Source organism: Syngnathoides biaculeatus, chromosome 8, assembly GCF_019802595.1.
Source record: "Syngnathoides biaculeatus isolate LvHL_M chromosome 8, ASM1980259v1, whole genome shotgun sequence".
NCBI lineage: Eukaryota > Metazoa > Chordata > Actinopteri > Syngnathiformes > Syngnathidae > Syngnathoides > Syngnathoides biaculeatus.
This window is the reverse complement of record NC_084647.1, coordinates 14,477,272-14,501,791: the sequence shown is the minus strand read 5'-3', so window position 1 is coordinate 14,501,791 and position 24,520 is coordinate 14,477,272. Positions and strand designations below refer to the sequence as shown.

The window sequence follows — 24,520 nt, the reverse complement described above, 5'->3', positions numbered from 1 at the left end:
AATGTTGCATGTTTTTGGGATGTGGGAGAAAACCGGAGTGCCTGGGGAAAACCCACGCAGGCCCGGGGAGAAGATGCAAACTCCACACAGGTGGGGCCTGGATTGAACCCGGGTCCGCAGAACTGTGAGGCCAGCATTTTACCAGCTGAATTTAAGAACTTTAACTCCAACTTCATGCTGGATGATGTTCTTATGAGAGGAGGCCTAACAAATGTTTCAAGCACTGTAAATAGCAGTGGAAAAATGTACACACACACACTGTATAAGTGGTGAAATTCTCAACGGTTAATGTCACATATTGGAACAAAACGCATGACAAATTTGAATTTTTGAATTTTTTTTATTCAATCAATGTAACATTAAACTAACATAAATAAACATTTTTTATGAACAAAAGGCACACAAGTTCAAATATAAACAAAGAACATTTGTACAGTTATGTCTCAATCATACCTTTCTACTGTCAATGAACATGAGCAGTCAGGAGAGAGGAAATAAGAGAGAAGATAGAGAGCGAGAGAAAGAGAGAGAGAAAGCAAAAGATGGTGCAGCCTCAGCATTAAAATTACACACTTCGATTCCCCCTTTTGGGAAGTAAAGCGGTGGGGCGCCAAGGCCACGACGCCAAGCAGGAATAGTCGCAAGTTCGTAAGAGTCCTCCGCCCGAAGACTTACAGTACGTAGATGTCCGTTTGGGAAAAAGTCTCGCTCAAAACTCCCATCCATTGACTGGTTGAAGAAGCCCCGAGATTGTATTGATTTCCACTATATAGAAGCACGCAACACGACTTGAAACTTGAAAAACATTACAGGCCAGCAGCTGGGAAAACACAAGGGGTTGTCTTTTTTTGTTGTTGTTGTTGTTTATATCTCATTATTGTTTTTAATTAATGGCGCGGTCTGAGTTATTGGAAGCCTACGTTGGTTTGATCGCTGCTTACTTGAAATACTAAAGTTAAACATGCCAACCGCCTATTACGGTGTGACCCGCAAACGGAGCCGTGTTTCATTTACAGCCAAACGACTAAGTCAAGAAGATAAGGGTGATAACGTTTGATTTCCTAAAATGTTTTAGTTCAGTAAACATGATTTAAGACTACAGCCAAGCGCAAATCTTGCCAGCTGCCGTCCACCGCTAAATGCTCAGTATGTTTACATGCACACTTTCATTAAGTAGCAGTTCCTACTCTCCGTGTACTGGATGTACCCTTCTCCCAGTCTCTCGTGAATTGAATGTGATCCAGTTTTTGGGTAGATTTGAAGTGTCAAAGGAGCAAATCGGGATTTCAATCCAATTATCCAGTCATACTGTCACTCATTGGGTATTCTCCAGCGCATGTGAACGTACTGAGGGAGTGACAGAGATTCTTGTCCAGTTGTATCCAGTTGAGTCTTCTCTGGACATGGACTGTGGTTCTTGACTGCAGAGTCCAGTCCAGTTGACAGCTTCGTATGCGAGAGTCTTTTACGACGCGTTTTAAGCCGCTGGGAGGAGTTAGCTGAGACCAACCGCCCGAGCAACCTAAAACAAAGTGTGCTCAGAGGGCTACCGTGTTGGGCACCTCCTCGTAATGGATGATGAAGTACGGGTAGCTCTGGTCGTCGTTGAAGATGACGTAGATCTGAGGGTCCACCCAGTTGTCCACGCAGGAGTCATACAGGTCACTGGAGGCATCGCGGGGGTTGATGGGTGGCGGTCGCCGCATGGAAGGGTTTCCTACCGTAAACCTGCACGGAGACGAGGGCATATGTTCAGTCCGCGTAGACAATCGAGAGCAATACTTGCTTTTCAGACAAACTTCTGTCTGGAGGGTTGCGGAATAATTCAGCATCGAGAAGAAGACTCGTCTAAATTTAATGACGACAAGGCTGCCGCTCTTTTGTGTGCTTAAGGAAGCTTGAATAATACACGCAGCAGAGCATGTGGGTTCATGTAAGAACATGAAACTCCTGTGGTGAATGTATATAAAATGAGTCCGTGCCACTTTGTTTGTGCAAGCCTAAAGAGCTGTAAACCATAAACCTTTGTGCCACTCTCCAGGGTTATAAATAAAATACATTTACCATAACTCACTTTAAAGGAATTAGAGTGAACCTCAGTGTACAGGTGACTTGTCTTGGATCATGTGACTTTCTGGTGGTGGTTCTGTTTACTTGCTTTGAAAGGCGGCTGATGAGGAAACAGAAGGCTTTTCGTATTGCCCTGATGTGCTAACTGCTGTATCAAGACTTCTTCTTCTTTTCCTTTCGGCTTGTCCCGTTAGGGGTCGCCACAGCGTGTCATCTCAGATGACACGCACATTTGTTTTGACACAGTTTATACTAACCCTTCCTGACGCATCCCCTCTTCATTTTAGCCGGGGAGAGAACCTTACAGCACCTGGTATTTCCAGGCGGTCTCCCGTCGAAGTACTAACCGGGGCCAAACCCGCTCAGCTTCCGAGATCTGATGAGATCGGGCATTCTCAGGGTAGCATGGCCGTAAGCCGCTGTATCAAGACTATACAGACCAAAAAAAGGTTCTCGAGCTACAACAGGGCACAGATCCTCTTGACTGCGTGCGCGCTTTACAATTTCTCTGTGGGGAAAAACTGCTTCATGTTTCCACCCAAAGACTAACGGGGTGCAACATGGTCTGTGGAACCACCTCAGTCTGGAATCTACCCTCCTGTGCTCCTACCCGAGAATCACAGATGTTAAACTCAAGGCCAGTGGGACGGATCTTCCAAGTCATTTTACGTGGCCTGCAAACGCTCGCCAAAATTCTTTCTGGATCTCTGTTCAGAAGTAGCCAAATCTATCATGAACAATATATACAGTTGAAAATGTTCCTGACCCCTGTTATAAGGGTTTCCCCACAGAACCAGAAGTAAAGAGGTGGAACTCCCTAACTACGGGTCGCAAACCAGAACAATTTAAAAGGACAATGCAACTAAGGTTCTGCCAAGCATACATGACAATTGATAATGATGTTTTTTTTTTTTTTTTTTAACAGCCTCTATCAAACAGAGCCAGAATCTTTACCTTTACTGGGCCAAATGCCCATGACCTTAAAACCAAGGAATGTACCAAAATGAGACTTGGAGCCTACCTTTACACCACTAGCAATTATACATTCCTGTGGTCTTGCTGTTATAACCGCTCTGAAGGTAACTAAAACTACCATGTGGCCCACAAAGAAAAAAAAAAAAACACCCATATACATATATGCATTATGTTATAGGTGCTGAGGCCTTTTCAAACTGCACTCAGCAACACAAAGCCCAGTGTTGACGAACTCATTCATTTTTTATCCGCTTCAAGGGCGCAAGGACAGAATTCCGTGTCGCATTTTGCAAGGTGGGCATTTGTGTGAGTTGCGATATGCCCTTGAACAGAAAAATGTTCAATTTATGTTACTGGTGGAGTGATTTCAGAATGCTAACAATAATAGACTAATCAGCAAGAAAAACATCCCTTCAACTTCATGGTTAGTTTATACTCATGCGCTTCCAAATATGGGCAAGCTTGCACTAGAATATTCTTGTCCTTGCGCACTACCCAACTGCTAACGTGAGGAAAACCAAGTGCAGTGTGAAAAAAGGTTTTCATGGTGAATCACACATTTTGAGATGAATGATCAAACACACACCTGCCAGTGAGAACTTTGGCCAGGAACATGCAGTGGACTCCTTTGGGCGAGCGTTTGGAGAAGTTGTGCGAGTACACGGCCTTCCGGGCAAAGTAGGAGCCCTGGCCGAACATGGTGGCGTGTTTGCCGCAGACCCGCGGGTCAAAGTTGTGCTTGCAGATCCCCTCCACCACCTCCGCCGAGGTGCCGTGGAAGAGGTGACGCTCACTCAGAAGCCGGTCCACCTCCGTCATACGTCTGGACATGTACTCCTTCTTCCTGTTTGGTGCGGACAACGAGGATCGGTCACACGCTTGCATCAGCTATGTTCACAATACGCGGCGGAATGGTCGCAGCTCAGTCGCGAGGCAGAGACAAACATTTACACTCATATTTGGACTTAGGGGAAAAATTTAGTCTTCAAGATAAATGATTTGGGAACCTGGGAGGAAACTGAAGCAATCTAATCCTTTGATTGTAGTGCAAACATGCTAACCACGTGACACACAAATGCAACCTCACTAAAAGTTAAGAAAAATAAAAATGTAAAAAATTCTGCTGATGCACAAAGGCAGGTGATAAATTAGTAAAAAGCTTGAAGCCAAAAGTTCTGATCACGACCTTGTCCGCGGTAATACTAGAAAGAACATTTGACCTTATCCGTTTCTTGAGCAACAAGCACGCAACACTCGTTTGATGTGAGCGGATCAATCAGGCGTGCGCAGGCGAAAGCCAGCTCGACTGTGACCTGGGCGTGACCCCCCCCATGGTGCCACGGCTTGCGACCTGACACAGAGGGCCACAGAATGCATCCAGGCAACCGCGCCCAAACAAAACACATGCAGACACTTCAGTTGGCTCCCATCAAATTTTATGGCACAGTACGCATTCCAGCATGCGCCTTTACGCCTGCCAAAGTGCACGCATGCACGCTTGCACCCCCCCCCACACACACACACACACACTCAGAAAGGGGCATCGCTTTCAGAATGACACATTGTCAGTCATTGTGAAACCCTTGTGGTGCCGGCCTGTGTGTGTACGTGTGTTTGTTCGTGTGTCGCAGCTGACGGGACTCACTCTGCTGCGACCGCAGCGGTTTGCCCACTGTGCTCAAAATGGGAACAACGCCGCCACCCAAACATCACTCCATCCGCTCCGTTCGCACACAAACTCCGGCTCGTTCTCACGAAGCCCCGCCAGAGCTAGTTTCGTTTGCTCTTTCTTCCTCTTCCCCCTCGCAGCGTTTCACATCCCTCGCTATGTAATCGCGTCGATGTGAAAATCGAGCTGAGTGTGAAACGCTCGCAAGTGCAGTAACAACAGTGAAAATGGGAACAAGAGAGTTAGCACATTGAAGCAAAATGTGGCCTTACTTCAAACACTGCAGGCCTCACCATGTTACACATGCCAATGACAAGTAACCTTTTTGTACTTGTATCTTGTTGCAGCTTTTCCGAAACTCTTTTCTCCTTAAGTCTCCTCAAAACCAAGCTCACATAAAAATATCTTGCACCATGCACAGAAAACTAACTGAAACTGTACAGTAACTAAACATAAAAAGCGCTTGAGGATCAACAAAACGGTATTTTGGCTATCCAATCCATCCCAAGCCCAACTTTTGAGATACCTTGTCGAGTTCAACAGTAAGTCCTTAACTCTGCAACATAATTTCTTGCTAATAACGACTGGAAAGCCTGTGCAAAAAGCATTAATATAAATATGCACGACTCACCTTTTGTACTTCTCCCAGAGGAAGGGGTTTTGTACCCGGAGTATTTTAATGATCCTGAACTTGGTCTCGGCCACCGTTTTGTGGAACAAACTGTACACGGTCCTGTAGCTGCGGTCGTCTCGGGACACGGGCACCTGCAGGAAGTCCTGGTTCACCGCCATGGGCAACCACGTCTCGGGGAAAAGGCTCGGAGGGTTGGTGGTCGTCGGGGAGAGCGGATGCGATGATGTGAGATCCATGGAGGAGGAAGAGGAAGAAGAACTGGGCAGTGGAGATGAAGAAATGCCACCCAAAGTCCTGAATAGAATAAAAGAGAGGAAAGTGCTTTAACGTCCCATCCCACACTACGTTACCGCTCAGACTCAACTCACTCATGTCAATTAATGTAAGCTCAAATTGATTTCATATGGATTAAAAACCAAGGATATTTCATGACCTAATATATATGCATTGACAGAGATTTAAATATTGCACAAATGAATACAAAATCCACCATAAAGTATTTTATGTGTACCGTATTTGACGCACTATAAGGCGCACCTAAGAGCCTTTAATTTTCTATAAAGCCGACAGTGAGCCCTTTAATCAGGTGTGCCTAATATATGGATCAATATTGAGCCTTTAGCGCAACCCATCTAATGGAAGCATAACGTAACCCCAACCTCTACTGTAGCGTCTATTTTACGTGCCTTATAATGGGGTGTGCCTTCTATATGAAAAAAGTTTTAAAATAGGCCATTCATTGAAAGGTGCGCCTTATAATCCGGTGCGCCTTATAGTGCGGAAAATACGGTAGCTAATTTTACAGCAGCGCAATAGACTAGTGGTTAGCACGCCCGCATAACAATTCGGAGGTTGAAACCTACGAATCTTAGCTCTGGCCTTCCAGTATGGCGTTTGCATGTTCTCCCTTTACATGCATCGGTTCTCTAGGTCTCAAATTCACAACTATGGACACTTCAGGGTCTTCAATTAACCTAGCATAAATGTTTTTGCAATGTGGGAGGAAACAAGAGAAAACCCACGCAGGGATAGAAATTTGAAGCAGATGTGCAAACCCACGGTTACGAAATTGTCAAATAGTAACTTTCTTTTGGTTTGTTCTGTTAGGGGTTGCCACAGCGTTAACATCTCAGATGAACACTCATATTTGTTTGGCACAGGTTTTACGCCGGATGCTCTTCCTGACGCAACCCCTCTTTTGGGGAGTAGAGGCCTCAGTGAGATACAAACTCACAACCCCTGGTTTACCAAACCAATGCTCTAACCACTGAGCTATGGGGCCTGTTAATGATTATTAGCATATAAACGCTAACAACAACATAAACATGAAATGGATCAAATGTGTGTTTTTACAGTCAAAATTGAACGGGATCATATTTTCTGAGCTGTGTCACAGATCTCATCAGCGCCAAGACGCCAGGATGCTCGTCTACCCTCTGCTCGTTATCTTCCCAATCTGAAGTTCATTGTTGCCAAAACCATAGTTATCGGGTTCTTCCGATGAACTCTCATGCCTCGCCTTCCACAATATATCCCTCCAGCTGTCAACGACGGCGCCAATGTGTAACAGAGACGAGCAAGCCAAGCGCCAGACAAAAGAGAAAAATAAATAGCAGATTGCAGAGCGGTCATAGTGTCAGTGTCAGGAAAAAAAACATTTGGTTTTTCGTTGTGGGTCTATTTCTTGCTGTACAGCTGTAAATGCAACCCGTGGCATCTTCCGTGTTCTGGTGTGTGCTGTCAGGAAATTTTGATCAGTGTTGACTCTGCGTCACACTGACAGTTTTCCTTGTCCGGTCTGTCTGGTCTTGATCTTGCGATCGACGTCTTGATCCCCATTGGACTTTAAAGAATCGACCACTAAGTAATTGAGAAATAAAACAATAACAAGAGACTGGCAGAGTGGACAAAAGGGAGCGTGTCAAGCAAACCAATGACCTCAACATTTAAGCCTCACACACACTGTTCTTAACACACAACAAATACTGGTTTTGAACACTAAAAACTTGGGATGTTGCAGTCACTGGAAATTCCTGGGAACAAACTCCCTCGTTCCATATTCCAACTCACAGTCACGTTTCACACTCCATTCAACGGTCTGGAAACTATTTAGCACCCTGCATCTTTCACTTTCTTGGCTGTCCGCCTCCGTCTCTCGTTCTCACTGACTGTTTCTCTCTGTACTCTGTAACCACCATCTCATCTTCTTTCCTCCATCTCTGACACGCCTACATTTTCCCTTTTCATAGTTGCCAGGTCCTGTACGAACAGCTCGTTCTCGTTCTCTCAGTGTGGGTCGAGAGCAGATGACTGGCGCGCTGCCGAGGACGTGAAAAACTCTGCAAATGAGGTGAGATGACACTTGTGTTGAATCTGGTATCACATTCTTCCGGAGTATCACTACGGCGAGGGGCGGGAATTATCCCACTGCTTGAGAAAATGGCTGCAGAGAGACACGGGCGATTCCTGAAAGCCACCAGTATTTCCATTCTTCATTTCCGATTTTTTCCCCCACATAGAAAGTAGTTTTCGGTTCTTGTCTGTTTCAGTCTCATTGCGCTATTTTCCAACTGTGCACTCTCAGGACACTTTACTCCAGACCATTAAAATGCCCTGATAAGAATGGAGTCGTAATGGAGTTTATAGATCCAATCATATTTGCTGTCCGCTGATATTCACACAGTATTCTGTCCGGTCACTTACATATAATATCCCCGGGGAACACACACACATTAAAATTATTATCTACTTGTGTCATTCAAACTTATCAAGGTTAAAAGCAAAATGGTTGTAAAGCAGAAAGGCTGTTAGAAGTAGAAATACGCGGTGGTCCACAACCACATCATATCCCAACCTTTCCAGCGCAAAATAATCATCAACAGAGGCTGACATGCCACTGCTCTCGTCTGAATGCTTGTGGTGCACATACAAGAACGCATGTTCGTATGTATGCACGTGTACTTTTACTTGGACTGCAGCTCTGTTATGTGCCACATAAGACTGTTCGCTGTTCCAGGTCCACACTTCCAAGTTTCACTTTTACAATTCCATGTTTAATAATTAATTAGAAAAAAATATAACCCTGAATTGAGATGGTTTAAAAGCACAAGTCAAGCAAATTTTCTGGATCAACACAGTTCTTCCTGACCTGTGACAAGGTGTAGTTTGGATCATAAACAGCACAGAGATAGTTCATATCAAGTCTTTTCTTTTGACTCACTCGAGGTGGGGTGCAAGCATCACTGAGGACATGAACATGGGCCGCTTCTTGATCTGACGTCTGAACCCAAACATGGCGTTCTGCTGGAAGCCCTCCCTGATGTTTAGGATGTACTGGTTCTGGAGCGTAATGAATCGCACCTCCTTGAGACCCCTGAGAGTTGCCTTCTCTATAAGTTTCACCACAGGCTATTGGAGAGGGAAGAGTTGAAGGAGACAAAATGGACATGGAAAAGGAGACCATTAAGATTCATTGTGTGGCTGAATTAGTATTATTTTTTTCAATCAATAGAGGAAAGAGGGAATGTATAATGACCTCACACAAGACGTTGAGGGGGTTGATAATTTGGTTGGAAAAAATGCAAATGGATGATGACAGCTGTCTTACAAGTCACATTTTAGTGTATTCAGAAGAGCCTGCATTGATCCGAACCAAATTACAGGCTAACTGATTGATCGAGGCAGAGTTAATGTGTCTGGCCTCACCTCTGAGTATTCCCTCCAGCCAAAGTTGTCTCTGCAGTAGTACTTCCACACTGTGTGACAGCTAGGGGTGGGGTTTGGGTTCGTCGCAGGCATGGCAAGGGGATTGGGGGGAGTGGTCAGTCGGCGGACGCGGTCAAACTTCAGGTCACAAACCCGCATGGCCCCGAAGTCCAGGGAAAACACTGACCCCCTGAAACGCAGAGTGGAAAATAAAGACGTTATTGAAAACAAATCTCAGTAATGCGCGTTCACAGGATGTGCGGCTCCGTTGTAAATTGGTCACGGTTTAGGAAGCAGCCATATTAACCCTGGTGTCCCCGAGCAACATGACCAGACCTATAATTACTAAGTCAGTGACTCAGTTTGGACAAACATGACTTGAGACATCACTTGGGAGCAAACAAGTGACAAAACCATGAATGCCTTGATGGAAAAGTCAAACGTACACGTACTGGAATGATGCTAATGATCTCTTTTCCAAAGCACTATAGATCCTCTTAGATTATTCTGAGGATTCTACCAGATAAACCTACAGCCTTTACAAACACTGATTGTATCCTCATAAAAGATTAACTTGCTTTGTCTTATGTGGAACAAAAATTCATACAACTGTGCCTTTTGTACAACGGCATTGATCATTTTAGATTGAAGTTTCACTTTGTTTTGGGAAAGAGGTCTTCATATTGCAAGGGAATGTAAAAATGACTCACGTAATTCCCGGCCTACAGAGCGCACCTGGTTATAAGGCAAGGTACACAGAAAGAGTTTAACGCTAGCGCGGCTAGCGTTAGTGCGGCGCTAGCGTTAGCGCACCTGGTTATAAGCCTCGGTACACAGAGTTTAACTCAGAAAGAAGTTAACACGCCTACATTTCAAGTTAAGTTTAAGTTAAGAGTTTAACTCTTTCTGTGTACCAAGGCTTATAATCAGGTGCGCCAACAAGTGTGCTGCGCTAACGCTAGCGCCGCATCACCGCATAAACCGCAGGGTTGAAAGCGTGTGAAAAAAGTCGCAGCTTGGAGGCCAGAAATTACGGTAACTGTCCAACTTTGTTTTGAGAAGCTCGCAAGCACAGTAACAACAATGAAAATGTGAACAAGACCTTGGAGGTTAATGGTGTTATAATTAATTGGATCCAACAGTTTTTGAGGTGAAATCCAAAAAAAAAAAAAAAAAAACACCTAAAGTGATTTGAATTTGGTTGTTTTGCAAAAATACAGTACATATGCAGTAGCATTTAGCGCCTAGTGAGGAAAATACTGTAGCTAGTACATGACCTCTCTTAAGCCTGCTCTTTCTCAAACAGTATGGGTCATCGCCTCATAGTGCGTATGTGTGTGTGCATGTGTTGTGGGGGAGGTGACGGTCTATCAACATTGGTCTTCCATATGGCCTGTGGCAAACAGTGTTTCTGGGTCAGACATAACACTTGCATAAATATAAGCATCATATATTGGCACGCTACAACACAGACAGTGGTGAGACAAACACGCATACATGCAGGCACACACACGTGGAACAAACATGGACTCATAACATTTCCAAATACTCAAACAGGTCAAATAAACCAAACACGCACACTAAAGGGTAAATCATTGGTCCCTTGATTTAGTTTCCTGGGAAACCGAGGCTATGGTTGCACTCAAGGTATTTCAGATTTTTTTTGCACAATGTGAAACCCGATTTTAGGATTTTCTTCATGTAAATGTGAACACCATTATTACGATTTTCTTCATATCTGACCGTGGCCTCTTTCATACAGTATGTGGATATAAATCTGATATCTATCCGATGCGAGTGCGGAATGCACGCTCACGGGGCGCCCGTCTAATACATATGCCACCAAAAGGCAACAAACATCCCAATTGTTCAAAAAAACAGCAACGGCAGACAAAGCAGCCGAGATACCCGCAAGGGGCTGCGTTTACTTCTGTAAACATCCCGCCCCGCAGTTGTGCGCATGTGCGTGACATCACAGGCGTGTTCCATCCACACCAGAAGCCGCGTTTGTATTTGTAATGTGAATGACTGCACAGAAACATCGGCTTGAATGAATAAATCTGAAACAGTCATCATTCCCTGCAGTGCGAACATAGCCCAATTAAAAGTGATGTGATGTGTGTCTGTCGGGAAGTGTGTTAAAAGCAAAAATTGTGTTGTCCGAAAGCATGTAAAAGATTGAAATCCTATCGAATCGTGGGAAAGTTGAGAAAGTGGAAAAAAAAAACCAAAAAACGGGGGGCCATTTGTGCAAGGCCGCTTTCTAACTAAAAACACAGAAAAAGTGGGGTTTTGCAAACATTTGAGAACAATGGCGCAGCACAGCTTCTCAATGAATGTGAAAAATTACTGCATCACCACCGCCCAGGGGGGGTGGACTTAAAAGCTGTTTTCACACTGCATTTCGGGCAAATTGGTCCGTCAGAGGTGGAACAAAAACAACTTGGATATATTTGACTGTCCATTTGAGACAAACTGAACTACTGCAATACTGTCTGAAGTTCTAAAAGGATAATCAAATGTGTGAAATTAATTTCAACACAAAAGGACCGTATGTAGGGAGTTTCTGATATTAAACTTCACACCGTGTCCGGAGATCCGGGTGTTTCGCCCCTGTTACTAGGTCGAAAGCCGGCAAAGCCATGGATCCACTTCAACCCTCAAATCCAGGATTCAATCCAGAATTCCAAATTATTAAAATGCACCCACTGTTTACTGGACACTGCACGAGACAAACCAAGGTGCAGAGTCATCCCTGCACACAATTCTAAATCAACTGTACATATGTAATTGCAAGTCTGTTTCTACTTAGTCATAGTCCGACTGAATGTTCGTAGGAGGAAGTAAAACTAGAATTAACACACGAAACACGTGCAGAGTCAAAATAGTCAAAGGCAAAGAATGAATTGCCGCGTTCATGCAAAACCTCTAGCGACGTTCCTGTAATTTCAAAGTTTTTGATGACAGCATCGAAAATGAATTGCGCACTGAGAAAGAGAGCGAGAGGAAGGATCCAGTGGGGAAAAAGAAAAGAAATATGCAAAAATGTATAGCAAAAAAGTGGATTCAGATAAAAGTACTTTCTTGAATGTTTATGTGTTTTGACTGACGGCTTCATTCCTTTTGTTTTATACACGAAAGCCCACCGGATGCAGCTGCATGCTCCCCCCTGTACACAAATACAACACACCCACTGATTTGACACATACAGTATACTCATGTGGCATATAACCACTTTTTCACATTTTCTAACGAGCACGCGAAGCGCACTTTGCGGCATGTAAAGCCGGCCTCCTCGCCTCCCCGTCCGCTTTTGTATTCCCCAGAGTGCGGCACCTAACAGACAAATATTTGGACAGCAGACGGGACACTCTGTGATTTTCATAGCGTTTTTCCACCGAGCTCTGCCCTCCCTCGCTCCCGACTCCTTTGTAATGTTCTAAAAATAAAATTCCGTCAGTTAAATTAAGTGCACTCAAACGGGGTGCTTTGGACACGGAGGCTCATCAAAAGCTGGAAAGGGACGTGTTTGGCATCCACCTTGGCGAGGTCAGCCTGACGCGTTACGTGTTTAAAATCAACAAAGTAAAATATTTGCTGACTCGAAAGAGGTGTTCTAAAGGTGTGGACTCGAAGCCAGGCCATGAAGAAAAAAAAAAAACACTGCCAAACCTGCTCTGTACCGAGCAGGTGAACGGTCATCATGCGAAGGGCGAGGCAGGATTGCTGCTGGAAAAAGAACAAACCTTTCCCGCTCATGGAAAAAAAAAAAAAAAAAAAGTTCAGCAAATTCACAACATTGTCAAAAGGGCTGCTAGTCTCTCTTCCCACCCCGCTCCTACACGTACACATATGCCTTGCAATTTTCTCATGGCTACACAATCACAAACACACAAGGACCTGCATACCAGCATCAGTCATGCTAGTGGGAACGTCACAGACAAACAAAGAAAATGAAGCGCTCACTCACATACATTCTTTAGACGAGATTCATGTACACACACGCTAGCTTCATCCAGTCATGCCTGGATAAAAACGGGCGATAAGATCTGATGACGAATGCTTCTTTCACACACAAATACGTACACAAACACACAGACTGATGTTGTGTTATTCGAGCTATGGGTTTTGAAAAGGTCACGTTTTTATAGTGTTTGCCAAAGAGGTTGTTTTAATCATTGGTTCTTTGGGAGCAGGTTGTAAAACTCTATGTCCACAAAACTTTCCAGAGGGGTTGGTAACGATAACATGGAACATGTTAACGTACAGAGGGTGTTTTTATCAACACTATTTTACAGTAGGCGACACGGTGGGGCAGCTGGAGAACATTGGCCTCACAGTTCTGAGGACTGGTGTTCGAATCCCAGCCCCGCCTTTGTGGAGTTTTACATGTTCTCCTCATGCCTGCGCGGGTTTTCTCCGGGCACTCTGGTTTCCTCCCACATCCCAAAAAACATTGCAAGATTAATTGGACACTCAAAATTACCCCTAGGTGTGATTGTGAGTGCGACTGTTTGTCTCTATGTGCACTGCGATTGGCTGGCAACCAGTCCAGGGTGTCCCCTTCCTCCTGCCCATTGACAGCTGAAGTAGGCTCAGGCACTCCCTTTAACCCTTGTGAGGATAAGCGGCTAAGAAAATGGATGGATGGATGGATATGTCACAGTAAATTTGGTAAAATCTAATATACTCACTTTTGAATTATAAATCAATATAGTTGCTATTTGACCATGTTGACCTTTTAACAATGTGAATGTTTATTCAAGACGTGCAGTTAAACAACAAAACTGTTTTATTTGCATGTTCTGTAGACAATTGTAATACAGTATATCCCATCCCACCATACAGCTCAATTTTCTTATAAATGGAAATGTCCACTTTATGATAGTTCACACTTGAATAGATTTTACATTTTCACACACTGCTGACCTGAACCACCAATAAAAGCATGCTTAATACAATGTCTTTAGTGACTATTTTCATTGGCAGCCAGAAGTCTCCAAAGAGGTACCGACGCCTTGTTTGTGAGAGCGCAGTTGCCGCAGTTTGTTTCACTGTAAAAAGTGAATTGAAAACTACGAAAGCGAGTTGTTTTTCAGCTGACATGGCAGGTCCTAGCTGGACAGTGCCGATATATGCTTATGAAGTGAGTTGGTAAAAGCACAATTAGAGGGCAGATGCATTGTGTTGTTTGGCCTTGGTGTGTCTGCACCTTACATGGTCATACTGCATTCTAATTTCCAAGCATTTCGGGTTGAGAAAACACACTGAGAAAAGGGAAAGCATTGCACGTCTTGGGCCTGTGTTGGATTGTTCCTGTGAGAGCGTGTCCCGGTTCTGCTCTACACCATAACATTAAGCTCATGGTTCAGGCTGTCCCCTCCCTCTGTTCTCAGGGCTCTAAGAGTCTAAAATCCTGCCCAAAGTGCACAATGTGAGAGATGCGGGGTGCAGAGAGAGAAATTAGTCAGCTTCAGTCACTGACAGAAATGAGGGCGACCCACAACTTCAATGCACGCTGATAATGAAAACAGATTCAAATGTCAGGCGTCCCTTTCAAGAACACAGTTGAAGGAGGCATGAAAGATGTGTGGCTGGAGTTTAACACCAAGATCAAGGAAAACTGCTGAATAGCGATCTCCGTAAAAATCAATTTACAGAGTTTTGATCACAAGCAATTTTGTTAATACGTCCAATTTGATTGATTTTGACGTTCTCTTTATATAATTTGATTCCTTTCAGACAATCATTTTCTCTGGAGCAAAATAAATTGATCATCTTATAATCTTAATCTCATCCCCCTCTTTTCAAACAAAACAGTGGGAGAAAATGTGTCAAACCAATCTCTTGCGTTATTGGTTGCAAAAGAGAAAAAAGGAAGAAGATTTGGTGTAAAGAGAAGTGGGCAAAATAGGACTTGAGCAAAAGAAGCCGTCATTGAAATTTGGCTACAGTGAAAAAGGGGAAAAAAAAAACAGCTAAGTTTGAAAAGAGCATCTTAGGGAAAAAAATATGATATCAGATGTCAATCAAACAGCGTACATGTACAAACCGATGAAGCGCTTGGTGAGTTAGTACTTTTCTACCAATTACTTCTGTTATCAGTTTCTGAGGACTTGTGTTCAAATCTGGTCTTGCCTTTGCGGACTTTGCATGTTCTCCTTGTGCCTGTCCAGGTTTTCTTCAAGTGCCCCCGTTTCCTCCCACACAACAAAACATCCGTGGGAGGTTAATTGAAAACTCCAAGTTGTCCGCAGGTTTAAATGTGAGTGTTAATGTTTCTCTCTCCGGCCCTGCGAGTACCCCGCCTCTCGCCCAAAGTCACCTGGGATAGCATCCAGCATACTCAAGACCATAGTGAAGATAAGCGGTTCAGCGAATAGACGGATGATAATAATAAAGCATAATAAAAGATCATTATTCTTGACTGATAACTTAACTATCTTGACTCTCTCAACTGTATATGCAAGTACACACATGTACATTTTATGTTTGCACACAACTCAAGCATACCAAACAGCATACACGCATAAGACAAAAGCGTCTTCATTTTTGTATCTACTTCATGACACAGAATCGGACGAGATATCAATCTGAGTTCATGCGCGCAGACACACACACACACCACACACACACACACACACACACACACACACACACACACACACACACACACACACACACACACACACACGTGTGGTGTCAGGTCACTTTGCCCTTCGTCTTCCGCGACTCTTAATGTCAGTTAATGACAACCCAGCCTTCTATCACTCGACGAACAAAAGACCCCTATCTCGAGCTGTCATTCGCCCGCAAATGCACACTGATACACACACACATGCTTTGTCACGAGGTCATGCAAAAATTAGCAAGCAGTCTTTCAAGTCCCAAAATACGGTCTGATTACACACACATATTACAGGAATTACAGGCTTGAGACGTTCTGTTTTCTAAATCTGCCGTCACATGGTGTGTTCTATTCATGGGAGGAATTACGGAAAGTACAGAGACCCTCACTTGCATATAAAAACCATACAGTGTAGCGCTGTTAACCAATAACTGGACTCCCGAGTATTATTACAGTGTAACTTGTCTAACTAGAGTTCATGAACGCAACATCCCAACTCACTGCTCAAGTGGATGAAGAAAACCCTCCATTCCTGTTTATCATATGGTTGGGATTAACCTATGTTGTGGATAATTCACACATGGGAATATTGTAGCACGTAACGCACACTTAAAACTGAACTTTGGCGTACATAAAGAGAATCACAAAGAGATCGACGTGGCAGGACGACAAAGACAGTCAAGGCTTCTTCGGTCATCTCCTGCTCTTGCGCTCGCTATCGATCTTATCATTTGACCGAGCTAACCAGTGTTCACCCGGCGTGCGCACGCCCTCATGAATAGACCGGCTGGATTGAGTCTCAATAGAACCTCATCAAAGAGATGCGGCGGCCGGCTAGCACAGCAAAATGCTTTGACAGAACCAAGCGCTGAATGGACCAGAACTGTGATGAACTCTCAGGATCAACTCTTGAAGTCGCAAAGCCACAATGAGCGCACCACCGTAACACACTGTCAGCCCCAGGAACGAATAATAAGTTTTTGGTCATATAGAGTATTTACATAAATGTTCATTCTCACTACAACCACATTACATTATAGTGAACAAAAAATTCCTGGTTTTATGACACCAGGTCAGTGGACAATACGAACGTGTCAAGTGAGTCTGTGGGTGGGTAAGTAAGTCAATAAATAAATGGCAACTCGGCTAAGTTGCTGAAAAAAATAGGTCGACGCAAACATTTCTGCAGCTAGGCAAAATAAAATATCAATGAAAGCATACTTGCCCCACCTGCAACCAATTTATGCCGCCTGGAACCATTTGACAACAGTCTTAGTTTACCATATCGACATTTATTGCAGAAGGGTGCAGTGTTGGGCCAATGAAAAACAATAGCAAAAGCTACAGAGGCGCATCTGTAAGTCATTTTTAAGACACTATTACATCTGTAATGTACATATAACAAGAAGCATGAGTGATCTGAATGGTAGTTGCGATTTCTTTTAAACCTAAAATGATAAACCTTTAGTAAAAGCTGATTTTGCTGTCTCAAATTCTGTCCAAAATTTATACCATACAGTCAGTACCAAATATAAGCAGTTTAAGGATAGAAGTCCAGCCCTAGTCAGGTAAACGAGGATAAAATGCATGTTAGTGGTAAAAAAAAAAATTAAAAAAAACTGTACTTGGGAGCCTGAGGAAATATCTATAGCACAGGTGTCACGGGGGCCAGATCCAGCCCGCCACATGATTTTATGTGGCCCGCGAAGCCAAATCTACAGTGTCAATTTCCATGATTCTTGTAAAAATTGGGACCAGCAACTCAAATTGTCACGTATCATAAATGGTAAAGTCGAGATATTACAAGTATTTGTGTGTTACCAAATATGAAAAAATAAAATTACCCTTAATTTCTGATTCCAAAACTAGTTCATAAATTGATGATGTAAATATGATGAGACGATTCAATATTTTTGTTTCACAGTCGTAACTGCCCTCTGAGGGAAACCAGAACCACAATGTGGCCTGTGAGAAAAGCCCCTGATCTAAAGGATAATCGATTCTAAAGAAATTTAATAGTGACAGCCCTAATAAAAACCACTGCGATACATACATGTATAAAGAGGGATCCAAAATGTCAGAATTGAGTGTAAAGTGACAGTACTTTGGTAATGTTGTTCTGGACAAGATCACCGATCCGATCACAAGGTTGCACAACGAGTCTATTTTAATGACCTGTTCATTTAGTGTATATACTTGTCTACTAAATTGCTAAAAAAAATAGATATTTGAAATAAGTAATGCATCTTTGTTCTTCTATTTATGCCAGTGAGGCATAGTGATACAAATACACATGATGATACACAATTAATATACTGCAAATCATGTACCTACTTTTTTGTGACATTTTTGTTTGTTGGTGTGTTGTGAGATTTTTCCAAATTTTAAAATATGTGCCTTGCCTCCATAAAAGGTTGGAAATCACTGCTCTAATCTAATCATGTATTCCAATCAGTCAGGTCAAACCAACACTACAACATGACTGAAATAATGGGTATTAACTAAGTAGTAATAATAAAAATTTAAATTACTTTGTCATTTTTTTACCATCCACATCAAAATTTTAGAACATGGTTCAACAGCATGTTTACACACAACCGCTAGCACTAGCTTGCTAGGCTACACAACGTTTTGATGCCGACTTGTGAGTTGACGGTGAAAAATAACATCTACATTTTTAGTGTAGTTGAAAGAGCATCCCTGCTGACGTGCGCTGCTTCTATGAAAAACACGAGTGGAGCTAGTTTACAAAGACACGCTCAGTGTTGTCCCAATATTTGGCAACTCCCCCCCCCCCTTTTTTTAAACAGACTTTATTATATGTACACATTGCCCAGCCCTGCCCTCATCTTAATTTTTAAAATCACAACTTAATTATCTGCATAAGACTCCCTAAACAAGACAAACTTGCTAAGTCGTTAGGCTTGGGAGTGGTATTTGTCATGTTTTTCCTGGGAGGTCATGTGCTTGTGGAATGAGTGTGCTTCACCTGAGCGTTAAATTTTCTCTCTACCGAGTGTTAAAACTTAGCTTTTGGACTGTGGCTATTCATTTGTATTTTTTTTAAACTTCCGGTATGAACAAAAACCCAAATCAAACGGCAAATGTACAGCTCATAAAATGTGCAATGAATGACAAATGCGTGTATTTTCATGGCGTTGCTCTAATCTTTGTAGCATCTGCACTTTCTGTCACGGGACCCAGATGAGCCTGTCTGCTTGTATAAGAGTGGAAGACACTCACAGCCGAATTCGGTTTGACATCACCAGGTGCGTATCCTGTTTGAAGAGCGCTTTGCATAGAGCTTCGGTTGAAGTCAACAACGCTGACATAAATCTTTGTGCATACACGCAAAGCTGAAACTGCCCGAGGTTTATTAAGATAAAGGCGCACGGTGGCTCACCGATTTGGCCCTGGGGTTCATATCACGAAGCACTACCCTCTTGAATAAAAGAAGCTCCTCCACTGAGCGAGGGGGCGAAAACCAACTGAACAGTCGCACAGTGTCCAGTTTGGCAACTTGTCGACGGTCGGCCATTTATTTAATTGAGGGTGAATGGCAAAATAAATGATATGTGGCACCTCAAAATCCCGTTTGCTGGTGAGAACACATTTGTCCACTGTTTCTGTTGCAGCTAGTTGCTTTATACGTGCGAGTGTCAGTCGCCTCATAAGGGCCAAAGGTTTGCCACAGTCCAGTTCAGTTCAGTTGCTTTAAGGAAGCCCAAGGATCTGAGATTCTTAAAAGTCGCTGAGGGAAATAGTCTTCAAAAAATTGGGATTGATTTATCTGTATAATTGACAATACAGGGTACAGTTACCTGTTTACAAGTCTATAAGTTGCCTTGAGTGCGTGTTCAACCTAATACTGCAAACGCCGGGTTGAACTTTTCGTTCCTCCCCTAATCCTTAAATCTGTCTTGGTGAAACTGGTCCCAGGTGAGGTTGGTTAGGGGTCTGGAAGACTTTGACAAACTGAGAGTAGAATGGTAACAGGACAACAAGCCTTAGCAATGTGGGTTTTACATTGAAGAAATGGCTTAAAGTTTTACATTTACAAGTGGGCTTCACTTGTGGAGTGCTTTTATACAATCGAGGTACTCAAAAGTGTTTTTACATCATATCATTCAGGCAGCCACACAACAATTCCTGGAAGTTTTAATCACAACAGGAAAGTTACAGCTCATTCGCTCACTGGTGACGCAGTGCCAGGAGCTACTAGGGTGATAGTTTCTTGCTCAAGGTGCCGAGAATGGAACCCAGAAGGAAAGGCAAACAGCCATTGACAGCGGTTTTGATCAAAACCATGCTCAAATCTAAGGGTAAGATGTAGCTCCACAACTTAATGGTGATGTTCCAAAATAAATTTAGATTAGAATATTCGAATAATTTTGTTTGACAGTCTCATGTGTTATAGTGGGGAAGAATTACAGTGCCCTCATGTAGAGACTTCTGGTACCTCTTGTGCTCAAAACTGCGGAGGTGTAGCATAACTAACCAAAGATGTGCTGTTCCTGATGCATCTGGCACACAAAGTAATATTAACCAACAAGGCACGACACGTGTAAACAGCTTCTTAGAGGTACTTTTCCCATTTAGAACAAGGTCACCGTGCACATTCTCATTGTGTTTGACTATGCATGCATACAGTACAGTTCCGCAGGAAACGGCATGCTCCTTTATGTCACCCCGGGACGGTTTGCCAAGTTCTTGCATGTGTGTGTGTAACTCTGTGGGCATGTGAAAGGAGAGTGAAAGAGAGGTTTATCTCTGTCTGCTAAACTGTGTGCGTGTGAGCACTGCGAGCCACTGAGCTTCTCTCTTCTCATTCGTGTGAGCATCTGCGTGCTGACCAGAGAGAGAGAGAGAGAGAGAGAGGAGAGAGAGAGAGAGAGAGAGAGAGAGAAAGAGAGAGAGCTCTATTGTGTGCACGTCTATGACAGAGGGAGGGATGGAAGCTGCCAAGTGCGGCTGTGTCAGTGACCGCACAGGGGGGTCACAGAAGTTCACCGCGCTCTGCCATGAGTGCTCTAAAGTCTGCTTAGGGACGGAGGCCGCAGCCAAGCAGAGAGCTGACTTACAGGAAATGAATCACAAATATCAGAGCGGGGCGATGGGAAGTCATATGGTGAGAAGCCGATAGATTACCTTTGCACACGACGACGGATAAATAAGCGATCAAGTCACTTTTCAGGCATGAAATAAACCCCATATTTATACATAACGGACACTTGCGCTCCATGTGTTACATGCCAATCCCCGGCTGATGAAACCTAAGAGGTAAGCATGTGACATTTCAAACACAATGAATGAATGAAGTATCTTATCGGGTACAAACGCCATATCGGATTACTGTACCTATGTTGTCATGACATTGGCACCTATCCAATTACCCAACAGTATACTTCAGATATACTTAAGACTGTACAGTATCTCGAAACGCAGCCAACCAACCGCACATGTATCGGATTTATCAAACTCTATTGTTGTCAATTCATCCAAACAGAAGAAGGTATCTATTAGTGCCCTGCTTGATGATCAATAAAACTTTGACTCTTACGATTGAACAACAACCACCTAAGTTTGGGAAACTGCCTAAGGTCTGGAAGACTGGGGATATGGAAGAAACATTACCGCCCTTTAGCACAAGACTCCACACGTGCATACTACATAATACATTATCAGATCTGCCAAGCTTTGACATGGCTGAAAACATGATATCGCCGTTCATTTAAACTGTCATTTATGCTAAAGCCAGACTGTCATAAATTGTGGATGACGATGAGATCTGGTGGAAACTCGTTTTGACATTACAGCTTTTGACCCTGCATACAAAATGAAGATCAAATAAGATTTCAGAGTAGTTTTTTCCTGTTCTTCACAATTCTGTTAGCAATTTTGTGGTTGTAAACAAAGCTTAACGGGGCAAATTCTTGGGTGAATATCAACCATATTAAATTTCTGGTGGCAGTGACAACACGAGCTGTTTGCACTGGGTAATGTAAAGTCATATAACAAGCAAACATTTGAAACTTACTGATACTTGAGCCGAACTTGGTCATTGTCAGGATTGCAGTAGAGTCTCTCCAGCTGCTCCTGGGACTCATCGGCGATGCTTTGCCACGTCTGCGTGTCGCTCCTGCGGATCTGCCAGTGGTAGGGCAGGACCGTGTGGTGGTGGGCGCAGTCGCTGCCATACACGCATTGTCCTTGGAGGAAATCCACACAAATGTCCACGGAGTCTGACTGGTGCGTGTGATACTGAAGCTGGGTGAGCAGCTCAAACACTAAGTCCAGGGAGGCCTCTTCACTTTTGTTCTGAAAAAGCACTCTTTTGTCTGGCTGCGGGGCTTGCAGGAGTAGGGGGTGGGAGTCCTGGAGGGAAGTGCCGTCTTGAGCAGGGGGTGGGTTGGGGTGAGTTGAGAGGTCATTGCTTTTGATGGCTCCCTCCTGGTGAGAAGCCTGGGGTGCGACTACGGGAGGTACGTCCCTGCTGGCTGACGTGACCGTGCCCGCGCTCCCCGCCGCCCTGAGGCCCGCCTTGGGTCGCTCCCCTCGCCGCTCCGTCTCCTCCAGCTCCGCAGTAGTATCAGCCATCTCCACATCGCCGCCTCCGCCACCCGCTGCGCCGGCGTCAGCGGCCGGCGAGTCTTTGAGGGCGCACACCGGCACGATGCAGTTCTGTTTAGCGGCGACCGCCGCGCACAGGTTCCCCGGCGTGCGTCCGGCCTGACTCCGCGGCACGAAGACGCCGTCCCCCGGCATGTCGCCCCTGAGCAGCGTGGTCAGGATGGGCTCCTCCAAGGCGCGGTGAAGGCATTTGGCGTCCAATTTCCTCTGTTTCTTTTTGAAATAAGGTTTCACCAGAGGTATTTTGTCCGAGAGTCCCACTATGGATTGTTCCGCGAAGTCCTCCCTTTCATCCACGTTCAAACTCAGATCCAGCGAGATCCCGGTCGGTACGCCGTCTGCGGATTTCTGGAGAATGTGCAAAGTTTTATCCATGTTGCACACCTAACTCTCAGCGGTCCTGGGGGGGGGGGGTGAAAGATAAGATAAAGTAGTGGTCATCATAGGTTAATGCCTATAATCTCTTAATCGTTTCCCAAGGTGAAGTCATCCTGGCGCATCATGCGACAATTAATAGGCGGCTTCTGTTAACTCAAAACTCGCCTCTCCTTTCCTGGAAAGAGAGGCGGCTCCGTCTATGTGCTGAAACGAAACCTGTACTGAGGGCACGACGGAGAAACAACCAAAGGGGATTCCACTTGAATAATAACGTCAATATCGAGTGCGTACAATCCGTAAAATGAGCAAAATCGCAACGAAGCGGAAACTATTTTACCCAATCCGAGGGTCGCAATCCGGAGCTTCGTTTATCTTGCGATAATTGTGTACCGCCGCTTTCATACGAACGCTGTGGGTGTCGTTGAAATAATAACCGGTGTTGTGCCTGCATGAAGAAAGAGAGATACAGTCAAGGCTGTCACACGGAACTACCCTCCCGTCTTTCCTTCTTTCCCTCTCTCTCTCTCTCGGGACGTTGTATTTTGATCACGAGAGCCTGATACGCAGCCCCGGGGTCGTCTACGTGCAGCGCACACGTCGCTGCCCCCACGCAACTTTGCACGTAGCCTACCACCAGTCCACACACACACACGTCCAATGCGGCGGAACAGCTACAAAAAAAAAAAGGAACACCAGGCGTCTATGCCTTTCCTCTTCTACCCACTTTGCTAGCTTAGCTTTTCCCCACATCAAATTAGAAGATGCGTTCCTTTGGGCTTGTTTTCGGCCTAACGCAGCTAGTCCGCACCACGCAAAACAATAACAGCGCAACAACAACGAGAGTTCCGACAACGTCGAGGGTCGGCCGGGAGAAAAAGAATGAGAAAAAAAAGACGGAAAGAAAGAAATAGAGGGAGAGAGAAAGAATAATAGCCCCCTACCTGTGCGATAGAGTCCCCCTTATCAGGTTTCAGCGGTCTTTGGAACGTAAAAACCGGCGAGCACATCGGCGGAGCCACCGGTCAGAGAGCTCCACAGTGATATCCGCACGCCGCTAAGAGAAGACGGTAGTCCGGGGAAGCGTCGTCGTGACCCTCCGCCGCTCTCATGCTCTGCCTTCTTACCGCATGTCCGCCCGTCTCTTTGTATCCTTAAGCCGTTTTTTTTTTTGGCAAGGCGAAGCGATCGGCGTTGCGCGACGAGCCGAGTTGAGCCGAGAGGGGGAATCGCTCGGCTCTGTTCTCCTCTGCTTTGCTCTGCCCGTGCCTCTCCTCTGCCGGGACAGGTCCCGCCTCCGAACCTGCTGGAGGGTGGGACTTGAGAACCGGGAGCTGGGGCAAGAGTCGTCTAGCGGTGGCCGGAAGAAGTTGCACGTGAGTGGGGGGAGCAGCGGGTGCCTTTGTTGCAGTTCCTCCATTCACAACGGCCAAATAACTGTCTGATACTGCTGACGCTGAATTTGAGTAAAAATAAATATGTAAAAATACTTTTTTGGATGGTGTTGATGACCTGAATATGTCATCTGACAATTCTAAATCCATAAATGCAGTAATCAGCAAATGGAAGCGTATTGCTGTCACACACACACAAAAAAAAAATCCCGTTTTTTGGGCTATTTTTTTTCTGGTTTTTTGGGCCATTTTTTTCCCGTTTTTAGGACTAATATTTCCCCCCGTTTTTAGGACTAATTTTTTACTCCCTGTTTTTCAAGCTAATCCCCCCCCCCCTCTGTTTTTCAAGCTATTTCCCCCGAGTTATCGGGACACATCGAACTCACGTGAGAACCTGTGAACAACAAGTGACTCTTGGTGGACTCTGTAATAAGGAAAAT

General features: G+C 44.4%; 1 protein-coding gene and 1 pseudogene across 2 annotated transcripts; both read right to left on the bottom strand.

Annotated features, from left to right (window-relative positions):
• Positions 1-334: 334 nt before the first annotated feature.
• tiparp (TCDD-inducible poly(ADP-ribose) polymerase) lies at positions 335-24,180 on the bottom strand. Of its 2 annotated transcripts, none has more exons than XM_061827944.1 (7): positions 23,027-23,524; positions 21,719-22,711; positions 9,054-9,243; positions 8,569-8,756; positions 5,346-5,642; positions 3,632-3,889; positions 335-1,728 (listed from the first exon to the last, which is right to left on the bottom strand). In XM_061827944.1, the coding sequence occupies exons 2-7, from the start codon at positions 22,684-22,686 to the stop codon at positions 1,539-1,541; spliced, it is 2,091 nt and encodes a 696-aa protein (XP_061683928.1). In that variant the 5' UTR covers positions 22,687-22,711; positions 23,027-23,524; the 3' UTR covers positions 335-1,538. The 2 variants fall into 2 exon arrangements, with proteins under 2 accessions (XP_061683928.1, XP_061683926.1); XM_061827942.1 differs by lacking the exon at positions 23,027-23,524 and adding an exon at positions 23,631-24,180 and having other exon boundaries at positions 336-1,728.
• On the bottom strand, positions 2,369-2,487 carry LOC133505448 (5S ribosomal RNA; annotated as a pseudogene).
• Positions 24,181-24,520: the final 340 nt, after the last annotated feature.